We start from the raw sequence: 24,352 nt of genomic DNA on the forward strand, positions 1-24,352 counted from the left end.
GAGTGAGTCTAACATACACAATACAACTATTTCTTTTTAATCATTAACAGCAGTACTGATATGCACATCAGCACCAGCTTAAATATTTCCTGTTACACATAGGTGAAATTAATAGTGAAACTGTGACCTTACACTATCCCCAATACTTCTACAGAAAATTTTCTGAATCAAAGAATCTTGTGACTTTGAGACACACCTTTCTCTGTAACAATCAGCTTTTAATACGCCCACTCAGCAAGATAATCAGCCAAAAGGTCAAGAAACTAGTCAGTGACAGAAATTCAGTCCCAGTATAAAAACAACACGCCTAACAACTCAACTGGGACAAAATTAATGGATGCGACATGCCTTAGATACCTGCACAAACACCATGTGTGTTGACACAGGCTTGTCCTGATTCAAACCCTTTTTGATTTTAAAAAGCCACACAAGCTTTATGCACGTACAAGAAACCCACTGATTGGATTTCTGCACGTATTGCTGGGTAGCACATCTACTATACAAGCTGCTGCCTCAAATGTTCAAGGACTTTCAAGGAAACAAAGAGTAGATGACTAAGATGTAAACTTGTTCAAGGACAGGAAAGGTCCCTCAAAGCAAAACCAAGCAAAATCATTACATCTTGTGAGCTTTTTTCTTTCAATAACATCAGCATATCTTTCCTGTGTGTATTTAGCATTATTTATATTCCATACTAGCAAAAACATGATGAAATACTTCAGCTGATTTTATTTTACCTGTGTTAGAAGCTTTTCTTTCTCTTCACTTTCCTCAGCATTCAGAGGCATAGACTCATCTATCTTCTTTTGTTCCTCCTTTTGTACCTGAGCTGCATTTGGAAGGTCAGGATTCCTGGGGACCTAAAATCAGGGGTATCAAAAAGCAGTAGTGCAGCAATGTTATTTCAAAGACTGCATTTCAAAAGCTCTAATCTGTACAAGTTACCAAATGCGTCCTACCTAGATTCAGATCTTATTACTCCTCCCAAGAACAGGACTGGATTTAAGTTGTGAGTTTGTCATGCATCTCATTGATTTGAAAAGAAAAAAAAAATGCATTACCTTATATCCTATAGTTTTACGGTAATACAGAATCTCTTTTTCCAGAAGTTCAAATAATCGTGGTGGGAAAAACTGAAAATCCTGAATATTTGGTTGTTTTGGAGGTCGTGGAGCCTTGAAAAATATACAGACACATCAGGATTATAGAAGCTTAACTTTTCTGCAATTAAACTCCCATAATTCTTCAGCAGTGGCAATCTATGACTTTGTAAATATACAGGTAGAGCAGGGCTGCAGCATGGGAGAGGAGGATCAAAAGAACAACATAAAACCCTTCCATATCTTGCCAACTTCTCACCTTTGGGACTTTTGGTTCGCTGACACGTAGGGCTTCTCTGAAATAAGCATCCACTGCATAATTGGCTTTGCGTTCTCTTTTTGGAGGCTCAATCCATTCCATCATGCTCAGCTTCACACAGAACAGAATAAAAAGATACTTAAAGTAACTGTTTGCTTCCCTAAAGTCACAAGAATAATGACTAATGTGGCACTGTAAAACAGGAACGTATTTTTGCACAGCAAATCTAATGATTGTGCACAATAATTTGGATGCTACAATGGAGCTCAAAAATAAGCTAGAAATTGTAGCTGATTATGACAAGTATTTAAGCACTGAAAATTAACTTGTGGCTTTTATACTTGCATGTCTAAACTGAAGTATTAAAATCTACAAAAAAAATTACCTTTTGTTTTTCTCTGTAATCTTCACCTTCAAAGTTGTACAAGCTCATCTCTGTGTCCATAGTGAAATTTCGTAGGGAGCTCTCTCCCATTTTCTGCAATCGTTCGTTCATTTCAGCTGTCTGAAAAGAGAGGAAGATACTTTTAGATTCACTCAAGCTATTTTATCTTTTCTGAAAAAACAGCTTTCATCATTCCTACAACATCCTCAACATCTTTTTCTGATTTTAACTTCTACTTATGTTTTCTTCTAAAGAAAGATACCCACTGTCCTTTTCAATTTAGAGCAATTTGACTTCAAGACTCTCCATTAAACTAAATTTATTATGCTGGGATGTAGTCCTACAATTGTAAAATTTAACTTTAAAATTTAAATTAAATTTATGTTCATCTCCTTGGAGCTGAAATGGCAGTTCATTTTTTCACAGAGCTCTCTATTACCTAATGAAGTTCCATAAAGACTTTGTGTCTATCAGAACTGTTGACATTAAATTTACATTCTTCTAAAAGACCACAAAGTAAGTATATGATACAATCATATTAAGATATGATACCATATTAATATGTATGATCATGTTAAGATATTGTACCCCTGGTTCCATGCCTGAGGTGTTTTGGTTTTCTGAAATTCTTTTCCCAGAGAATTTTCTGTAAACAGGAGAAATGTTTTTGTAACTGGAACTTTGTTACTCATTCCTTTCCCTAGCAGGGACTTCTTCTTGATGTCCCTCTGCTCTGACCAATGGGAGTGAAGAGGTTTGTCTTTGTGTCACCAATCCAACTGGTCTGTGTAAAACAGTATAAAAGGGAGACACATCCCAAAAATAAAGGAGTCATTTTCAGCTTTCTGAAGTTTGGAGTCTGTGTTGTTGTGGTGTAAAACAGCATCAAGATATGAGCAGCATAAACCTTGAAAATAATTACCCATCACTAATTCTACTTCTTCAAAACTTTTATAGTATTTAAAATCTGCACAAATAGTAAAGTAATAGTAAATTTAGATAATCAGATCTCATTCCATTTTGTGCATGTGTGTTTTGAATTCCATATTAAACAGTTCTCTAACCTTCTTTTCACCTCTTTCTAGGATAGTGGTTATATCCTCCTCTGTCAGCTCGCTGTCTTTGGAAGCGAACACGTGCGTGGCTCCATGCCGGATCATCTGCAGCATCTCATCTTTGGCCAGTTTGTTGGACTGTTGGTCTATGAGCCTCCCTAAAATCACAAGGAATGTGTTCAAAGTTAGAATATGGGAGATCTACCAGGACCATGCAAGCAGTGGATTTGTTTTTTATTTCACTGACAGAACAAGAAAAGAAAAACAGAACAACCATACAGAAAAAAAATACATTTTGCTCGAGATGAGAATAAATGGAAGTCAGGAACTTTGGGGAAAATTAAAAAAACAATTTGGACTCAAGCCATAACAGAAAATGTCTCACAATCAGATAATCCAAATTTTACATTTAAGATCTAATTCCTACGAAGTCAGCTGAACTTTTAAGATCACAATCTCAAGATGAAAAATGACAAAGTATTCTATAATAGCCACTAAGAAGTGCTTGATATTTTCTACATTCACATCACTGATTTCAACCCAATTTTCTAATTATTTTTCCCAAAATTTGAATTTGTCCCAAAATTTCATTTATGCTATCTCTTCTCATGCTATCAAAATTTTGACCATCGTCCTTTCAGCAGCCCACCCTTTAGTAAATACAAACAACCCTCAAAACCTAGCTTGAGTACCTTAGTTTTGACAAGCTATTCCTCTAAGTGCTTCTAAACAAAAGCACAAAAGGTGTTGTATTGTTAACTCTTATGTGGTAATAAGCATGTGTATCATTATTTCAACTGCCATGGAACATATCTGATTTTCTTTTTCTTTTTAACATATCACAAAACTAAACAACATCTACTCAGCTGTAGTTTACTTTCCTCACTTAGACTCACTGTAAGTCTATGTCTACATTAATTAAGAAATCAGAATTTAAAGATAATTCAGCTGAACAAGTGAATACCTTGCACATCAAGTTGATTTAGCACACTGCTATTATACACAAGGCCTGCTTTCTCTACCACTGTACATTTGTACAGTTATTTAACCATACTTTAAGGGACTGAACAATTCTGTTGCAGACAAACATATATAGCAGTTGATACCTTGTTGTATAACTATAGAGTCCAGCCTCAGTTTTATTTCAGCTCTTTCTACAATCCTCTCTTCAACAGTATTATCAGTGATAAGTCGGAACACCCGTACTGGTTTCTTTTGACCAATACGATGGGCACGATCCTAACAAACATAAATCAATGAGTGTTCAGCAACAAGAACTCACAAGCAATAGACAGTTGTTAGCTTGCAAAAACAGCAGCCTCAAACTAGCATTGTACTTGTTGGTGCTTTGCCTAGTTAAGAGCACAGATCACTGTAAAACCAGTATTCTAATGTTTACTTGTACCTGGCTATTACACTTTGGAGTCATCCCAGAGCAATAAATGCATTTCCCTCATTGTAAATGAGCTGAATGTCTGTCCAGGCTGCAGCTGAGAAGTGCACATACAACAGCACACGCATGCATACACTTGGATTGCTTTCTAATGAATTCTCTCACTTTTTTTTGACACAGGTATTGATATTCTGCATCCCTGGCTTGAGCACGTTAATTCCATGTGCAGAGTTCCTGCAGCCACAGCTCCAACACTCTGCTTGTCCCAAGCCAGCAAAGGAGATTTATGACTGACACACTTATACTCATCTGTAACAAAACTTGTGTTTATCCTCTCTGGAGTACATGTCCTTTTAAATAAAAAAAAAAAAGTTTAACAGCTGTCCTTCAAGTTGTGGGGGTACCAGGATTTTCTGACTGTCTTTATTTAAACATAAGTTGTCAAATCTTTTACTCTCCTGCATAATACTTATTTCTTCCTGAAAACTCTACTGAAGTTCACAAATCACACTCACAGGCTCCAGAAGTTGGTCAACTATCGGCAGTCAACATGCATATCTAAAGGATGAGCTATTCATATTTAATATTTGATGTGTTGAAGTGCATTGAAAGAAAATTAGAAATTACAAACCACTGAACAAATACCCACCCTCCTAATCATGCAAGAAGGATCACATGAGTTTTACTGCACATGAAACAAATTACAGACTAGTTTTTTTTTTATTCAGCAATCAGAAAGAAAAGATTTTAGTAGGTTTAACCCAAAAGTTTCCCCTCCCAGCATCACCACCAAATGCCTTCATGCTTATGCAGAAGCAAAAAGTCGAAGCATAAACTTCCCAAATGAGAGGAATATAAGGCTGCATGCTTTTAATTTTCTGTTATTATTTTGGAAACAGTCCTCTATTATTCATTTACTGCTCTCTTCTGAAAAGACACAATTAAGGATTATTCTCTACTTCTACTAACAATATTGATACAGTATTTTGATGGAAGTAATCTCTCATCATGAAAATAATTAAGACAAATATTTACAAACAAATCTACTATTTCCTTCACAAATTCTGTTCATGCCCTTTTATTCAATTCCTCTGTTACTTAAAGTATTTTCTTTACTTTTTGTCTTGCGTTTACAAAAAGTAAAGAAAATGACAAAAACTCAAGTTCTGAAAACAGTTATACGAAATAGAACACTGACAACTTAAAACAAAAAATGTGTATTAGGGAGTTAACTCACCATGGCTTGCAGATCTACTTGAGGGTTCCAATCTGAATCATAGAGAATAACCACATCAGCAGTTGCCAAATTAATTCCAAGACCTCCAGCTCTGGTACTCAACATGAAAATGAATTTACTGCTGTTGGGAGCATTAAATGTGTCAATTGCTTCCTGAAAGAAGAAAAAAAAAAAAAAAAAAGGTGTCACTAAAGTATCAGATCCTTCAAATAAGTTTCCAGTATGTTGGTGGCTTTCCAATTAAATTTCTTTAAAATTTATATATATAAAAAATAAATAAAAAAGAATTTTATTGAAGAAACTACATTTGGACAGGTGAGAAAATCTGTACTGACTCCACAATGCACTGTATTTTTCATTTAGCTGAGGATCAAATGGAACATTCTGTGGACTTCAGTTAGGAAAAACGTCCCTTTACAGCCTTTTAAAAACTGTAGCATTTCTGCTTTAAATGATGATGTGGCTATATACGTATGTAAATAATAACTTATTAACCTAAACCAAAAGTTTTTCTTGTTTGCATACAACTTCCCCACCTCTCTTTCCTCGTGTGGTGTCTGCCCATCAAGCCTGCAGTACTCATAACCACGCCACATGCAATAGTCTTCCAAAATATCCAGCAAGCGGGTCATCTGACTGAAGAGCAGAACTCTGGAACCTGGCACAACACAGCAGGTTTTGACAGTTATTTTATGTTTTCACATTGGTCTTATCACTGAGCTGCTACAGAGCATGACTGAGAATTTACGTGAAATATTCTGTACCATGACAGAGAATTTATGTGAAATATTCTATATTTGTCTAACTTAATTAAGTCTTTCTTCTGAAGTTACTTTTCTGGTAGTGATTTAATCACTCAAGAATATTATTTGATAAATTATACAGGAGAACTATACAACCAAAGAAACAGAACACTTGAAGCCATTGTAAGGAAATTTGGTGCCACTGGATGCGCATAGATGAAATAATCCTATCATGAGAAATTCTTACAGAAAGGCTAAGAGAGGCTCTACTTTTCCTTTCTGCCTCTCCATATTTTTAGTTTTCTAAGACTTTCCTGTAATACTTCTTTCCTTTCATTGTTAAGATCTACAGAAAATTAATTTTCAACAAAAAACTCACATAAAGTGATGAATACATTGGCTGCAGGAAAGGCTAAACCTGTGCTATTTCTGCAATAACAAAATTTAACTCACAAGAAGCATTCAAATCCTTGCTGTCTATGAACAGTACTCACCCTGCTCTCTGAGCTTTGCCAGCAGTTTATCCAGGACTAACATCTTCCCACTGTTGGTGATGAGGTGAGTGTCAGTGGTGTAGGGAGGGCCTGGCTCAGCACCATCAAATAGGTAAGGATGGTTACAGCACTTCCTCAGCTGCATCAGGATGTTCAGCAGACGCATCTTGTCCATTTTGCCAGCTGAATTCAGGATATCAATATCCTTCATCAGGATCCTGGTGTACCTGCGGTTTGAAGGACAGTTTTGAACAATTTCCTGGTTTTTATTTGAGTGAATGAATCCCTGCACAATCCCAATTCTTACTTCTAGATGTGGAAGTTGGCTTTGTTTATAGAACCGTGAGTTATATTATTATGAAACTTGGCAAAAACATCTGACTGATAAGAACAATTTCTAAACTCACACCTAAATATGAAAGGGAATCTCTCTCTGAGTGACAATGATCTGCCATTTACTGGATTATTTTACACTTTCATTTTAGTAGTACAAAGTGGAATAAAAATATCACTTATATGACAGAAACTGTTACACTGTCCTGGCTACTTGTCTCACATCCCTGCTGGGTATGTAACTCCGCAAGGTTTTATTTTAATTTCAGATAAGACTTTTTGGTGCATCAAAGGAGGAAGCTTAGGAGGCATTTGTTCTTTCAAATAAACTTAAGGAAGGAAAAAAGTTTCTGCTTTCTTCCTCCCAGCCCTTTTCATTACCCTTCCTGAGCTCTCTGAAACTTGTGCAATTTTTACAAAAGCCCTAAGACAACTATAAATTAAGTTTCTCTGACTGTCTAAACGATGCAACTATAAGGAAAAAAGTACCAGTGTGAAGAGCTATAGAGTTTACCAGAAAATAATTTTATTTCCATGAAAATAACTCACCATTCTCTCTGCATTTTGCTGAGCCCAAGATAAATTTTTACTTCCTTCTTTGGAGGCAAACTCTTTTCTACTTCACCTTTTATGCGACGTAAGAGAAATGGCTTCAAAACCTGCACAAATTAAAATGTTTTACATAGATAAAAATACAAAATTAACAGATTCACTTATCTGAAATTTATTCTGAATTAATCAGTATCTATTGCTGTCATGGTGACTCCATGAGAAAAATTCTGCAAATCAAAATTGTCTAGCAATGACTAAACTCACACATAAATATGTGTATCCCTATGTAAGGATTGCCATAATCATCCCGGTTGTTATCACAAGAAGGGGCCAAACCTGTAAGTTTATAAAATCTAATCCTTTTTAACATAAGCCCTGTTTCATTTCCTCTAGCAGGGACAAAACACACCAACATTTTGAGTATAAGCAACATATGTTGTAGTTTCTCTGACCCCTTTTGCTACTGCAAAAGGAAGTCTTATCTCATGCACAGTAAAACAAAGGTAAAGGCATGCCTTTATTCAGACTAGCATGATGTGTATCAGTGTACTATTCACAATAATAAATGGTTTAAAAAAAATCTAAAATTCTTCATTTTCATATTTTCTGTTCAGATTGTGTCTGCTTCAAAGAGAAGCACACAAAAAGTAGTATCTATGACAGGAAATTCATGAAAATTCTGCTCGGCATTCCTGTAACTAAATACCTTTATGTTCATCTTTTCAGCTTTGAGATGAAGAGGAAAATAATCTGGTTTTCTTTTTTACAGTGTGCATGCTAATGATGACATGTGATTACAGCTTTAATTACTTACAGCATGAAGTCTTTCTACAAGTTTCTGATCACCAAGACAATTTTTCGTGTCAAACCATGAGTCAAAATCCTGTGGTGAGAAACAGCACAATTGGTATGAACAGTTTATCACCTGGACTTTCAAGAAACACATATTGACTCTCATTCCAGCTGAGAGTGACATAAATCTTGAGACAAATGACTTCTGTGAAAGAAAACTCAGTCTGTAATTCTGTGCCATCTCCCAGGTATGTTGTAACATTTGAATCAAGAGCATCATTCTGCAGACAAAATACCATTACACCATTAATATACAACAACCTTCCATGCCTAATCACTGCAGTGTCCAAGTGCTTACTTGCATTTAACTGCTTCTTAAGGAGTTAAAAATCCAACTTAAATCCTTAAGAAAGTTAGATGGACAGCACAGCAAAAATAACATAAGCAAGTAATACAAGCACAAAGAAACATTAACAGTAAAAGAGAAGAAAAATCACTCAAGTTCTAAATTTAAAAAAAAAGGCTTGTGCCTATTTGGATGCTTCATATTCTTGATATTTCATTGCTTTCTAAAATTTTGCATAATTCCTGAACTATTTAAAGTATTACATTTGCTATTAATGGTCTGATGCCTCACCCACGCCAGCAGAATGTACTGTTTTAATTAGGTAGAGTAAAAGAAGTAGCACACAGTAAGCCACAGAGCTCTCCCTGAACATGGGTCAAGCACAACATCCATCTCCTACCAGGCTGGTCATTCTTCTCTTCTCCTGACAGCAGCCTGGGAATCAATGTAACAACACTGCACTTCCAAACATCAAACTTACATCTGCAGAGTTGAAGACATCAGGTAAAAGGAAATTGAGTAATGCCCACAGCTCGTGGAGGTTATTCTGTAAAGGAGTTCCTGTAAGCAGCAATCGATTTGTTGTCTTGAACTCACGCACAATCTCTGACAGCTGGAAACACAACATAGTTATCAACATCATCTACACTAAAGCACACTGAATCAGTTTTTGAAACCTAAAACAGTGGCAATTAAACTTAGAGACAGTGAGCTACTATGAAATTCATATTTACCACCCAATAGCTTATTGCTTCTATTTTAAAAAAACACCACACGTAACACTTAAAGTCTGCTCAAATCAGATGCAACCTTTTTGTATCAAACCAACTTCAAATATCAAACAATTTCAAATTTACCTTAGACTTCTCATTCTTTATTCTGTGGGCTTCATCGATTACCAGATACCTCCAGTTAAATTTCTTGAAGACTGATTTCTCTTTAATTACCATTTCATATGATGTAACACAAACATCCCATTCCCCAGGCATCATAACATCACGGATAAATGCAGCCTAAAGCAGAAGAACTGGATTAATAAACACTTTAAACATGAATAATTTTTATGGCACTCAGGGAAAGCTGTCTACACCACAATCACTGATGCACTGAAGTAGCACACAAAAGACTGTGAAACATCTTCTCAGTACCTGAAAGTTACTGTAAAAAAAGCTTTCGATCTTTTGTACTTTAAGCAAAGAGAAAGCTGGAGTTAAGCAAAACACAAATTTGTTCCTATTCAAAATTAAATATTTGCTCTTTAGCATCATCTCTCTGTAATGCAAATAGAGTTCATACAACCAAAAGGGGGAAAAAACCTTCTAAACTAACTTGTCCAATGATACAATCCACTAAAGCGTATCAAAACAACTTACAAAGTCCACTCCCAACTATCTTCGCTCTTCCCCAAATACCTCCCTCTGTCCCATCTCTGTTTTTCAAGGCACACATCAAGGCATGTAAATCCTTTAACACATTTTTTTGCCCAATAATGCACACATTCCTGAAATGTAAACCACTTACTCTGGCATCTTTATCTCCAATAAGGCAAACAGCACGTAGGGATGGAACCCAGCGCTTGAATTCATTCATCCAGTTGTGCAAAGTTGATTTTGGAACCAGGACCATGTGTGGCCCAGGAATGTTTCTGTAATGCTTCAGGTAGCCTAACAAAGCTATTGTCTGCAGAGTCTTCCCAAGCCCCTGCATTGACAAAGAGGGGGAAAAGAAACTTGCTGAAGTGAAACACCATAAAAAATACTTTCTAACCACTTTCTTACTATATAGTTCTGCCACTTGTTTACAGCAAACTACACAAGAAATGTCTGCAATAGAATTTCTTTCATTACAATTTCAGATTTGAAACATCAGCCTGCTGTAGAATGAAGCATGCTACTGCACATGAAACACTGTAAGCACTTCAATGTTGTATTTTGCTCAGTAATTACCACAAAAAATCCAAAAGATTACTGCTTACCATTTCATCTGCCAGAATGCCATTAACTCCATTTTCATACAATGAGATCATCCAGTTCAAACCTCTAACCTGATAATCTCTTAGTGTTCCTCCTTTCACATCTGTAAATGTAAGATTCCTCTAAGTAGAAAAATTTTAACTGCAATCTGCTCAGATGAATCACAGGACTCTTAACACCATACTCACATGAAGGAGACTCCTCAAACCGGATGCACACATTTGATGTTTTCCTGCTCTCAGACAGGAGCTCCTCATCCTCCTCCTGCTCTGTGCGCCTGTGGCGGTACCTGAAGGGGGAACCCAACACTGATGTGTGAACAAAACCACTTCACAACACTGCTACAAACCCCAAAGACAAGTCACAACAGAAGCAATCACTGACCCACAGTGTGAATGTTCTGGTATCCTGACCAAACTCTCATCCTGTTAATATGTTATTCCTCAGGAGTCATTCCAGCTTTAATTAGAAAGGCTGACATGAAGCCCTCTCTTTCAGAGCCACAACTATAATCTGACAATATCATGAGTTCTCTGAGGCACTTTTTAATACAAGACACATCAGAGGTAGCCTTAGACTCAATTACTTGATAATTACAAAGTTCAGAAAAGTCACATATTCGAATTTAAAAAAAAATACTAATTGTAAAATAGAATGCCATTCTGCAAACATTAAAAAAAAAAATAGTTGTCCGTTATTTCAAGACCTCTCAGAGGCACTACAGGCAGGTTCTGCCACAACACAGAGCAAAGCACTTTACATGGCAAGAATCAGGCAACTTGCTTTAAAAGTGCATTTCTGATCCAAGGTCACGCTTATGTTGATGGAGCAGATGATGCTTTCAAACCAACCAGCTTTTAAATAAATTGAGACACCACTAATAGGAAATTGTCTGGATTTACTGAAAGTGCACTTTCTATGTAAAATAAATTATGTTCAAAAGTCTAACATGTTTGTTTGTTCGTGTGAGAAGTCAGAAATAAAAATAAAACATACTCCCCAGCTGAAATCAAACTCTGTTTTTCATCTTTCTTGATCCGTGGCCGTCCCAGTTTGACTTTCAGTGGAGATGTTGGTGATTTTTGTGCTGCAGGTTGAATAAAATGTGCAAAAAGTTCTGTCTGCTTCAGGAGGAATTCAAACCTTTTTGCTCGATCTGCTTTCTAGTTTCCAAAGTGGAGAAGGGAATGAAAAAAAAAGAGAAATAGATAACTTTTCTTCATAAAAACGTATCTAAGAAACAGAATTCAGACACTCAGGAGAGCAACTTATATGAGGAAAGACTGACAAGACCATCTGCTAGACAACTCAGAGGGCTACAAGCATTGTGAAACAGAGCTGGAGCTGCTGCAAGGCACACCAGCAGTTTTAACCAGTTTTAACCTTCACACCAGGTGAAGGATGATTTTAATCTTTGCCTACAAAAGACAAAGACAAAACTAAAGTCATGACTTACAGTCAGGGATGAAATTCTAACCTTGCTCATCAGTGACAGAACTTTCATTCAGCTTCAGGATTTGATCAAAGACAGTAATGTAGTATCTCTGCTTTTAGAACTATTTCTGAAGTAATGGATGAACTGCTTTCACTCAAGTTGGCAAATTTTGCCGGCAGATTTCAAATTTCAAGCATTTCAGTTTTGCCATCTCAATGGGATATGTGCACTTCACTATGTCACACAGCAAAGCATGGTTTTCCTCATACTTAGAAAATAACATGCTACATCATTTTTAAGAAAAATGTGATAAGATGCAAATTCTACCTGAGAGAATACAACTGTTCTCAGTTTCTCTATGAGTAATCCAAACATCATGTAACATTGTACCATGTCAGGCACTTTCCATGTGATGTCATATCGTGATATAGAAGTGAAAGTGCAGTTCAGCATCATAACCTTTCCAAGAAATACCTGACCCACAGAAAGCTTTTCTGCAGGTCACTCAGAGCAAGCAAGTCTCTCACAAGAGCAGGATCACCGAGCAAAGAGCAGAATGATGCTGGTGTGCAATGCAGGATCTCACCACACCATGGCACTGCATTCCTTTAACAGTGCACAGAACATCCCTACAGAGATTTCCTGGCAAAAAACAAATTACTGCTCTCCCTTGACCCTGTATTATTACTGGACCATTTCTGTAAATAACCTGACAACCAAATAAAGTGTAAATATCAAGTAAAAGCTTCATGAAAAAGAAATTCTAGAAGGGGGACGTAGAGACACTGATGTTTATGATCATCAGTATAAACACAAATCCATTTAGAGGTCTCAGAGTTAAAAAATAATACAAGATTGTTTTGGGAAAATAATCATTGTTGGTAAGGACCTATACGGAATGACACAAAATGATTTTCTGCCTGCAATATTATTGTCTTAGTATAAGCAGTATGTTTTGATAAAACAGTAAAGGTCTAGCTCACAACTGCACAATTGATAAAAGGTAAATTTTTGAGTATCTAATCCCTTTGCCTCTTAGGAATCTGAACTAACACCGTAGTTTAGGAAAGGTGGAAAGTCACCATGTTTTACTGTGAAAAAAGTTTAGCTCAACTCATTATCGAAGAACAGATTCACTGTGGCTCTTCTCTTTGGCTAGAAATCAGGTATTCATACATGTGGGTATCAATTTTCTATGTCTAACAGTTCTACTCTCCCCTGACTTCTGTGATACCCAGTCCTTTCAGTCTCTACTGTAATTATTAGGCATCCATTTAACACTAAAGCTTTTAAAAACAATACAAGACAGAGGTATCAGTTTAAACCAAGAACTGACTACAAATGTCATTCAAGGAATCATTCAAAGTCCTCCAGATTTTTAACTTTTTGTAACATGGAAGTTTTCCTGTTACATCTCCTCTCCAGCACTACAAGCTCCCAGCACCAGTGTCAGGGCCAGATCCTCTTTGGCATTGTTATGGCAAACATATTACGGGGCATTTAAATATTTAAAACCTTAACGATTTTATATTAAAGAAACTGGTAGCTTTAGTATTTCAGTTAAGAAGTAGCTTAAGGATGCCTCTGACCTGACCCAAGGAGTCATCAAATAAACTGGAAGAGACAGATTCAAAACAAAATGGGAGGAGTTCTAAATATAAAACGTCATTGAATAGTAACTCCTTACCACAGATGGGTGTGGAGAACTAAAAAAGAAACCACAAAACTAAAAATCCTGACAACTACTGAGTATAAAAACCACAGACTACAACTCAAAAAATCATGCAGACAAAAATACTTGGAAGAATGGAACAGTATTTAACAGAACTACCACTACCTGACCTGTAGTCACCATGAGAAACATGACGTGGGCGTAGACCTAAATTAATTAAATCATCTAAATGAATCTGGATCTGTTTTTCCTTTCTGACACATCCAGGCTGCAATAACTCCTTGTAACTGACCCTGTTCCATAGGGCCATAAAAAGCTGCAGGATGTCTTGTCATGAAAGCACTTACCATCTTCTCTTCATATTCTGGGTCAACTTCTTTTTCAGGTCTTGCTGCCTTCGGAGGAAGTTTGAGCTGAAATGGGGGATCATTTTTCTGGAATTCAAAAGTTGAACATTTTATGAATACCAGTTTCTTTACTTTTTTAGGAAAATGTATCAAACTGAACAACCTTACAAACTGCAAGACAACTATGCTATTTTTTAAAAATAATTAATTCAAAATTAAATGAGTGCATTAATCATATCATTTCACCCAAAGCAAAGCCCCATGTCCACGACAAAACTGAAGATCCCCATATTTATCTCCGCAAGCAGGATACAAATTGAAAGAAATTACTGAAAGAGCACAAAGTTTAATCTTTCAGAGATTTTATTCTCTGTGAGTGAATGTAAATGCATAATATTATGTAAATGCACAATAAGGTTTCAATAATATTTATTTTAAGATTTTTAAAAATTTAAAATTTTTGGTCTCTAAACATCAGATTCCTAACTGTAAGTTCCTGGCACTTGCATTTTGGTTGGGTTTTGTCTGTTTCCATTTCTAGATGAACAGAATATCTGCCCCAAGGCACACACCTGCAATGCCAGTTCTCTTGTTACTCACATTATCCCAGAAGGATAAAACTTACGGTGGCACACTAATCAAATTTATTCTGAAATAAGTATTTCTGAATAACAGACACTGAGTTAAAAATGAGCTGACATATTACTGCAGCCACAGCACAATAAAATCACACCGTACACCTTACCCTCCAGGAGAAAGGACACTGAATTACAAAAATGAATGCTCTCAATTACAAAAACCTACACCTTGAGAACTACTACATTTTGATATGAGTAAGAATACTTCCCCCTAACTGGACCATGTACAACACAGAAACATAAAATTTTCTTTCATGAAGCCTTAAGAGTTTTTCCCTCCCTAAGTATCTTCATCACTTAGAGGGCTGGCCTGTCCAGGACAGCAGAAGTCTCAGTGCAATTCACCACCACAAAAGTACTTTAATTTATAACTTAGGAAACTCACCACTAACAACTTGTCTCTACTGTAGAGATGATTTCCATTATAGATTAAACAGTCCACGGAGAACTGGTGTCATTTAAACACCTTACAACATCCATGCAGCACTTTCAAAAGGTCCTGAGTATTCCAAGGATTGTATCCTTGGAATCCTAAACATTAAAATCACCAATAACTGCTCCAGAGTTCCTAAATTCAGGCTGAGAGATTTCAGTTCAGAAAGTTTAACAGTCTCAAAGCAAGGAGGCCCCATGAACACCTAAATAAAAAATTGGGAACATGAACTTCTGCTGTTTTAGTTGACTTTACTATTATAATTTGTGCTGTTGAAAACTCTGAACAGATGCACTAAGAATAATTAGGATTCCTTCTGTGTTCTGTATTCTCACGTATACAAGGTGGAAATACATTTCCAAAGAGCCAGTAAGACAGTTTTGGTAGTCCAAAGACTATTTATAAAGTGAAACCCTGAGAGGGGAGCAGAGCACAACAGGTTGCATGACTGCCACTGTTATGAAGATGCTCTAACTGTACAGGTGACATGCATAAAATTTTGCAGAGCAAGTTGTTTATAATAGAGAAAGAGCCCTTAAACATTTTCCCTTCAACAACCAAGTAAAGTTCAGGATTACACTGCACTGTGTCCCATAACTGTTTGTATACATAATAAAATAAAGCTTCAAACATTCTTTACAGGCAAAATTGACTGTCAGTAACTGGGATAGAAAATCTGAATGCACTGTTATCAATGCATAGCTCCACAATTTTCTCCAGTGTAATAAATATACTATGTACGGTCCTCGTTCCTACTAAGTTTCTTCTAAGATTCATCCTTCGGGTTAAATCTTGTTCTGTTTCCAAGGATACCTGAATACGTCACTTTCTACATGCCTTGTGTCTTTCTTCCAAAAAACTAAGGAGAGGCGGCTGGCAGCCATCCGTGTTCTCCCGAGGGGTGCATTGTGCATCAGGGCAGAGGCTGAGCGGGGCAGGGGGCGGCCCTGACCCCTGTCACTGTCGCCCCGGGAGCTGCCAGTTCGGCTCGGCTCGGCTCAGCCCAGCTCAGCCCAGCTGTCCCCGGGACGCGGGGAAGGCACCGGCGGGGCGGGGGCTCCGGAAGGCGGGCCCGCAGGAGCGCCCAGGCCGCGGGGCGGGCGGAGGGTCCGCACGGCCTCAGCGGTGCCGGCGCCGTGCCGGGATGCAGGGCAGGGCACAGGGCCGGGCACACGGCGGGGCAGTGCCCCAGGGCGATGCCGAGGGGCAGGCACGGCGCCGGGGGTGTGTCCGGCCCGCTCAGCCCCGCGGCCTCAGCGCCGAGTAGCGGCTGCGGGAGGGGGCGAGCAGCCCAAGCTCCACCACCCGCAGGAGCCCCCCCGGAGCGGAGCGGTACCTCCTCGGCGCCGGGCTCCTGCGCGGCGGCCGTGGCGGAGGACGTGGAGGCGCGAGGCTCCTCGCCGGGGCCGGGGCCCGGGTCCATGGTGAGCGCGGCGGGCGCCGGAGCCGCGGGGGGGGCGGGGGCGGGGGCGGCCCCTCCGCCCCGCACGGCCCCGCCCCTCCGGCCCGCCCGCGCCGTGCGCCTCTCGCGAGAGCTCCGCGCGCCGGGGCAGCGCCCCCCCGCGCGCCTGAGCGGGGCCGGGCTGGGCTGGGCCGGGCCGGGCCGGGCCGGGCCGGGCCGGGCCGGGCCGAGCTGAGGGAGCGGGTCCTGCCCCGTCCGGTCGGGTCGTGCTCGGTCCGCTTTGGTCCCGCTGGTCCTGTCCTCCCGAGTCACACCGCAGCTCCAGAGAAAGAGAATGCACGGCTAGGGCCGCTGCATGACGCCACAGACTGGTTTGGGGTCGAACGGACCTTGAGCATCATCTTGTTCCACCCCCCTGCCATGGGCCAGGGTCACTACACTGTACCAGGCTGTGGAAGTCGAGACGGACACTGCACTCAGAGTGCTTCTTTAAAAACTTCAGGTGGCTCCAAGCATCAGCTTCTTGTTACCCAGCAGTCTCTCACACCTTTTCTCTTTTGCAGTCTTACAGGCAGCTCCACACAGCTCCAGCTTTTTCTCTGGAGTCTTCTCTCCTCCTGATGCTGTTGTGGCTCGCTCTGTTCTGTCCCGAGCACGGCCACCTAACCCTGTCTGTTCTTCCTATAGTGCCTTACCTTACCTGCCCCTTGCCCGACCTCCTGTCCCTTCTGAGCTGACTCCAACTGAGCTCCCCCCCAGCTAACTCCTTTATCACACCCATAGCTGGGAGGGCAAGGCTGTTCCCGTTCTGATAATTAACTGAGCTGCTGTGTATCAGAGGTAGGATTGCCTTCAGCATTATATTTATCTATAAATCCATCTATCTATCTGTCTATCTTCCCACACCAGGTTGGGCCAAGCTCCATCCAACCCAGCCTTGGACACTCCAGAGATGCAGGAGCAGCCACAGCTTCACCAGGAGACCTGTGCCAGTGCCTCATCACCCTCACATTAAAGAATTCCTTACTAATAATTATTCCAAATCTCTCCTCTTAGTTTGAAACCATTCCCTGTCTGCCCATGTAAAAAGTTGCTCTCCCTCCTTCATTTGAGAACTGAAAGGCTGCAAGATCTCTCCAGGCTGAGCAGCCTTTCCCCACAGCTGAGGTGCTCCAGCCTCCAGATCTGCTCTGGAATAACACACCAGGGGCACTGTGTTCCTTTAACACCACACATTTACCAGCAAAGGAACATCTCTACTGAGCTCTCCTGGGAAAAAAAGAAATTACCGCTTTTCCCTCTCTTGCATTATTACTGGACCATTTCTGTAAATAACTTGACAATCGAATAAAATGTAAATATAAAGCTTTATGAAAAAGAAATTCTAGAAGGGAGAAGTAGAGACATTGATGTTTATGATCCTCAGTATAAACACAAATGTTGGCACTCCAATGTGCCCTTGTCATGCTGGGGACCCCCAGAGCAGGGTAGAGGGGCAGGATCCCATCCCTCACAACCTGCTGCCCTCAGTGCTTTGGATTCAGCCCAGAAGTTCCAAACTCTGGAGTAAAATGTTGCATTTTCCTAAACTGCCCCAGGTGGTACCAGAGAGAAAATCATCTGTTCACTTCTGCAGGGCTAAGAGGTACCAGTGGAGCTCACAGGATTATTTTTTTTCCCCTAAGAGATTTTAAATTCAGCAGGGTTTGCATATTTCTTCCAAAAATTGCAATAATGAAGCCACTTAGTTCAGTTACTGGCAATGCACATATTTCAGACTGTCCATGCAAGGCATTCAGATTTTCAGTTGCTGAGCTGTAACTTTGCTCATACTGCTAAAGAATCCCAAAACAGTCCTTGAGCTGGTAGACATAAAAAAAACATAGCTCCAAATCAGCCATGTAAGAGATTACTTACAAAGGCAGTATCATGAGCATTTTGTCCACTGGCAGCAATGAAACCTTAGCCCAGGGGACAGAATGAGTAAAACCCACTACTTCAGTCCAGTAAAAAGCTAAGAAGCTATTATCAAAATCTTTTTGCACAACTCAACAACTAAGCTGAGCAAATGGGTTATTGCAGATCTCATACACTGCATTTAGAAAAACTTCTGAGACCTCTTTTCCATCTATACATGGCCTCCAATGAAGTGCCAGTAACATATGTCTGAACTGTTTCCATTACTCTGAAATTCAGACTTTGGCCCATCAGAGAAGATTTAAGCTCCAAACTCCCCTTTTCCATGTTGTGAAACAGCTGCAAAGCAGTAACAGTGCTGTTCCAAATTATTTAGCACCTTCTGTGTATTCTGTCCACAAGAAAGCAAGGCCCACATTGCTTCTGCAGCAACCCTTCCACGTGATTTATGGTTAAAAGCTCTGGGAAGTGCATTTTTCACAGAGCAATCGAGAAGAGTGATGTGACTGGTTTTGAAAGAGTACTCCAAATAGCTTTTCCAAGCAGAGCTCTGTAGAAAATGAAGCTTACCGTTAGCTATGAGAAAGTCTCTAAGTGGGAAAATTCCAGTCCCTGACGTGGTTGTTCTTAACCTTTAGAGCAAATAGCACACTAAATACTTTTAATATCTGACTTTCCTTCTCCACCCTCAAATGCTTGAAGCTTCTGTTTATGCAAAGCATTCTCAAGTGTTTGTCACAGCTTGTTTTTCCCTTGAAATTCACAGGAACATTGCATGCTGTACAAAACAATCAAGCTGCTGCTTTCATGAAAGATCTCCTTTGGCTATTTTTTTGCTTGTGTGCTTTGCATTTGACACTTTGCAGAGATGTTAGACTATGCTGTGTACTCCTTGTAGATCTGCAGCAGGGGCTGAAAACACAACAGTATTGTCATGTGAGAATATAATTAGTTATTTTTTAAAAGTTGGAATTGCTTTCTTTGTACTTACTTTGTACATTGAATTTTGCAGTCATATTTGAAAAATTCTATTGACTAGATCCAATTTTTTTTTTTTGTATGTATGTGTGTTGGGAGGCAAGGGGCTGGTTGTCCTGTTAACCTTGTAGATTTAGCCATTAACTCTTTCTTTTCCCAGGTTTATTACTCCATATTTTAGAGTCTGTCAGATATAATCACCAGGGCTGAATGTGTGGTCTCCTACACACCAATTTAGCAGGCCTCCTCTGCCCACCTCAGGAAAATGCCACTTACCATGCTGTATGATGAGAATTGTATTTTATTGTCAGATCTAAAAAGAGAAATTGCAGGCTCCACTGTTACCGACTTGTATGTTTTAAACACTGCTGAAATATGTAAAGAGCTGATAAATTATGGATCCAGTAACATTTTTATATACTATCCAGGTGATTACATAAGATTTTAAAATTTTGGACAGTGATTACTCGACTTTTTCCAAACAGGGGACTAATTGTAGCAGTCTTCATTTCTCTAGCAGAGATACAACTGGGTTTGGGTAACTTCTTAAATAAATCTTAGTATTCTGCAGAATTACTTTCTACAAGTTGCCGTACAAGCCCCCTTTGTGTGAGTTTGGACCTGTGAAGCCAGCAAGGCTGCTGAATTCACGAGAATAAATAAACTCAATACACCAAGAATCTGCCAAATCTGTGCAAGGAAACTGGTAGCACCAGGTTTATCACTCAGAGCACAACTGAAGAGCAATGGCTACGACTGTGGCTAGAAATTAAGTGAGAGGATTATGTAGGCACCTGCTGAAAAAAGAGGAGCCTCCAAATCCTTCTGAGCCCCCTTAGCAGGCAGGTGGGGTTGGCTCCCGACTGTCACCTCATCCAAGAACTGCAGTTCTTGGACGCACCGTGGGGATGGTGATCTGCTGGTAGCAGTAAAACCTTGATTCTGTAGAAAACAACAGGTTAAATGGTGAAATGTGGTTTAGATACCGGTTGTGATGTGTGTTTTTCCTGACTGGAAAAGCCCATTTCCAAGTGGCAGCGCCGCTGTCAGGTGCCAGCAGATGGCAACACCGACCTGCACTCGGCTGCGGGAGTCCCGACCAAGGATCCGGCAGCCTGAGGACTATTTGGTGTGAATGCTGCTCAGTCTTGAAGCTGATTTCATCAAGAATAGGGGAAAAAATAATTTAAATTACTTTGTAAACCGTCTTTTATTCGCTGTCGTTTAATTTCCTCTATAACTGTATCACTTCCATACAGCACCTTCCCTTAGAATGGCAAAAGGGCTTTGTTAAGAAGGGCTTTGGGAAGGTTGTGTCCTGTTACTGTGGGATCTGTTCACTCCCACATTCAGGAGGGTCTCCACTGAATGCCAAAATCCACTTCTAGGACACTGCTCATTTCTAGCTTCATCATACTGGCAATGAACTTAAACCACAACTGTGCAATACATGTGAACTGTAAGCAATAAACAGCTTTATAATTCAGAAAGCAGCAGGATCTGGAAGTAACACAGCTATCTCTGGGGTATTTGCAAGTTGACTTGAATAGCTGCCACCTTTATCTCCATGCCTACATCAGCCTCCAAGTGTGATCAGCCACAGTAACCACACGTTACCCTGAGTGCAGCAGCGTTAGCATCTTGTTTAAAATGCTTTTATCAAGTGTTGCTACTTTGATATTGCTGTTAGTAACAGGTTATTTCTCTAGAAGTTACCTTGGCTCTGTCCAGTAGCACAGTTCTATGCATTCTTGCAGTCACCTCTGCAGCCCTGTTTCATTCAGCTCCTTATTTCACAAGTTCCCTTCCAAATTTACTGATTTGAGGGTCCCAGATTATTTTCTTGTTCACAGGATTAGAAAGAAGCCTAGGACTCCTCCTCTAGAGCATACAATAAAGAAGTTACTTCTCAAATTTGCCCTTGGTTTCTGTGCCACTCATTTGTGAGGCAGGTTTTGCTGAAGATGCCATTTCTGAGGATGAGTCCATGACTGCAGGGCTTTGCAGCAGCTGGGCAGATGAGAGCAGCCCAGTCCATGGCTACAAACAAATGATTCTGCATCAGGAACAGGCAACAGTGTGCCCTCATAGGCTTGACATTGGTTATTCTTACAGAATATAAGGTTTTGTTGCTTGGGTGTTTTGTGAGGGTTGGGGTTTTTGCTTGTTTTGGGGGGTTTTTTCTCTTGTTTGTTGGGCTTCTTTTTTTTTTTTTTTTTTTTTTTTTTTTTTTTTTTTTTTTTTTTTTTTTTTTTTGTGGTGCAGGCTTCATATCAGCACATCAATCTTCTGTATCAAGTTTTCATTTCACCCAACAGAGAGTCTGATGTTGCCAATAGGGTTTGCAAATGCAAAACCACATTCAGCATTGGGAACTATAACAAAATAGCAAATGTGTCCTTTGTATCTGGTTCAAAGAGTCGATAGCTGTACAAATACTCCTTGTTTTTACAACTTTATCCCAATATTACATTTTTAATCCAGACTTTAGTAGCCAGAGCTTTATTGTGGTACTGGAAAGTCTTCTAATATCCCTGTATTTCCCAACCATGCAGTGGGGTTTTTTTGTTTGTTTTTTGTTTGTTTGTTTGTTTTTGTTGTTTGGGGTTTTTTGGGTTTTTTTTTTGGCTGTGTGTTCATTTTCGCACAGAGAGAGCCAGGAACTCTCACAGTTTGTGTTCATGACCCCTTGCACCATTACTGGTGTTTCTGCAGGTGAGCAATGGGTTAGTTCAAGATTCGAAAAAACAAAATTGATTCTAACAAAGAGAGGTACTATTTTTTCCTCAGATCAGCACAGCAAAACAACTTAACTGCCCACGCACACAGGGGCCAGTGCCAATACAGCAGCAAAACAGAGCTACAGCAAGATGAAGGGTGGGATTGCAGCCACACTCATTTGTATCAGTTTAAGCTGCCATACTCAGGCTTTAATAAACAGTTTTACAACTGTGTATTCTGTCCTGAACGCCAGATTTTGCCCACCTACAAACAATGATATCATGCAGATTTAACAATGATTAGTGATGCCTTTGGAGGCCATAAAATATTTCCTGCTGTAATAAGCTACTGCTTTGCCAAAATCTGAGCATTGTCTCAAGAAGACAGTCCCCAACCAGAAAAGCACTTTCCAAGAGATTTTAGATCAAAGCTCAAGCTGTCAAAAGTTTCCTCCAACTGAAATAGAGCTGAAGCACATTTTGCTACTCCCTGTAGTGGCATCTTTTTCTCCCCTAACCTATGCAGTCATTTTGCAATACTGAAAACCTAAAAGCAAACTGCTCTTAACAAAGGCAGAGTATTATAAAATTGGGAATATCTGTGAGAATTCAGTGAGCAGGCTGGTGCAGTACAGCCTCTTAAATGATGGTTGAGTTTCTTTCTTCACAAAGAATTCTCTTACTCCTTTGCCCCAAAACAAATTATGTCTCTCTTAACCCACAGCCTGTGGGTTTGATTTCACACTGATCACAGATTATTTGTAAACACAACAGTTCTTGTTTAAAGGCTTTAGCATGCACCAGGATTTCCTTTAAATACAGGAAATGTACAAGAGGATGCTGCAAAGTTCTGCCTGCCTTAGCCCTGCAAACAGGGCAGATGCATTCCATAAACCAAAATCCATCACTTCAGTTACCACAGGATTTACTCTCCTGTGAAAATACTTTTAATCTTGTCTTTTATGTCTATTTTTACTTGTAAATACCTACACACTGTGAAAAACTAGACTGAAGCTATTTTCCCAAGTACTATCCATTTCTGCTGAGGGGTCTGTTAGACAAAAGTAGTTTATCCTAGTCCACATAGGATATGTCTGCTTTTCCCCTTGCTGTGCCTTTTTTTTTCTTTTTTTTTTCTTTTTTTTTTTCTTTTTTTTCTGCTATTTTGCTTCCCTGACTGCCTGGGCCTTCTTTCTTCCTCATCCTGTACTGATTCTTCCTTTTTTGTAACAGTCTCAAACACACAACTGCCATCAAAACAATCCCTCCTTTCCTGCATTTCCATTCTTCACCCAGAGCAACCTTTTACACACAAGAGTTCAGAAATCTGTTTGCTGTATTTTGGTGTATTTATGCTGTATTTGCTATATTTTGCTCTATTCAATCATAATTAAAGATAGTTAATTGTTTAGAGGGGGAAGGTCTCTCACCCACAGTTCTGCCATCAGCATGAAAATGTCTCCCAAGTGTTACAGGTAGGGTTCCTAGTTACTCTCAGGAATTTTGGGGCAATCTAGAGAACAGAGGTGGGCAGGGTACTCTGTTAATTTTCCTGGGTCCATTCTCTCATTACTCCGGATTGTTCTCTGGTCTCATATTTGGGGGAAGCTGAGACCCATCCTGCACTTCATGGTGAGTCTTCCACATTTATGAGTCTGAAAATAGCTAGATAGATTTTTTTTTTTCATCTAAACATAAAACTACAGACTTCTTTTTCTATCTGTTTCTTCTTCTTCTCAGACCTACCTGAGACCCTTCTTGAAGCTTCACCTCCAAACTTCAGGCTGCTCCAGATAGTCTGGAGTAAACTGGTTTCAGCAAATCCTCACTTTCAGGATATTAAAATTCAAATAATGATTTGTTATTTCTGATCTGGAAGAGGCATACCATAATCTTGATATCAAATAGATTATTTTGGATTCCTTTAATAAAATAAAGAAGGTAAAGGCTTTCAAATTTTCATATAAAGTAGACCTCACGTGTGAGCTGAGTACTGATCATTGTTGTGTATGAAAAATGAAGTCGATTTTTCTTAACTCAAAAGTAATTAGGGCAATTAGAATAGAATTTTTGGATCTTTAAAAAAACCTTGGTGTCTCCTCCCTCAACTGCAAGGATTATTTGCTGACATTGAGGGGCCAGGAATGT

General features: G+C 39.5%; 1 protein-coding gene across 1 annotated transcript in view; it reads right to left on the minus strand.

Moving 5' to 3' along the window:
• LOC310917856 (putative global transcription activator SNF2L1) overlaps positions 1–16,610 on the minus strand; it is a gene marked incomplete at its 5' end in the record, with an annotated part of 29,094 nt that extends 12,484 nt beyond the window's left edge. The window contains 19 exons of the mRNA XM_083876451.1: positions 738–860; positions 1,062–1,175; positions 1,360–1,470; positions 1,745–1,864; positions 2,809–2,957; positions 3,906–4,038; positions 5,430–5,582; positions 5,966–6,087; positions 6,667–6,893; positions 7,549–7,658; positions 8,366–8,434; positions 9,171–9,302; positions 9,547–9,702; positions 10,211–10,390; positions 10,665–10,765; positions 10,851–10,951; positions 11,659–11,825; positions 14,117–14,203; positions 16,524–16,610. Coding sequence (XP_083732577.1) covers positions 738–860; positions 1,062–1,175; positions 1,360–1,470; positions 1,745–1,864; positions 2,809–2,957; positions 3,906–4,038; positions 5,430–5,582; positions 5,966–6,087; positions 6,667–6,893; positions 7,549–7,658; positions 8,366–8,434; positions 9,171–9,302; positions 9,547–9,702; positions 10,211–10,390; positions 10,665–10,765; positions 10,851–10,951; positions 11,659–11,825; positions 14,117–14,203; positions 16,524–16,610 — 2,442 coding nt within the window. The remainder of the gene's footprint in view (positions 1–737; positions 861–1,061; positions 1,176–1,359; positions 1,471–1,744; positions 1,865–2,808; positions 2,958–3,905; positions 4,039–5,429; positions 5,583–5,965; positions 6,088–6,666; positions 6,894–7,548; positions 7,659–8,365; positions 8,435–9,170; positions 9,303–9,546; positions 9,703–10,210; positions 10,391–10,664; positions 10,766–10,850; positions 10,952–11,658; positions 11,826–14,116; positions 14,204–16,523) is intronic.
• Between the last annotated feature and the right edge of the window lie 7,742 nt (positions 16,611–24,352).

The sequence above is a fragment of the Zosterops lateralis genome (assembly GCF_965231275.1).
Source record: "Zosterops lateralis genome assembly, chromosome: 21".
NCBI classification, from domain to species: Eukaryota; Metazoa; Chordata; class Aves; order Passeriformes; family Zosteropidae; genus Zosterops; species Zosterops lateralis.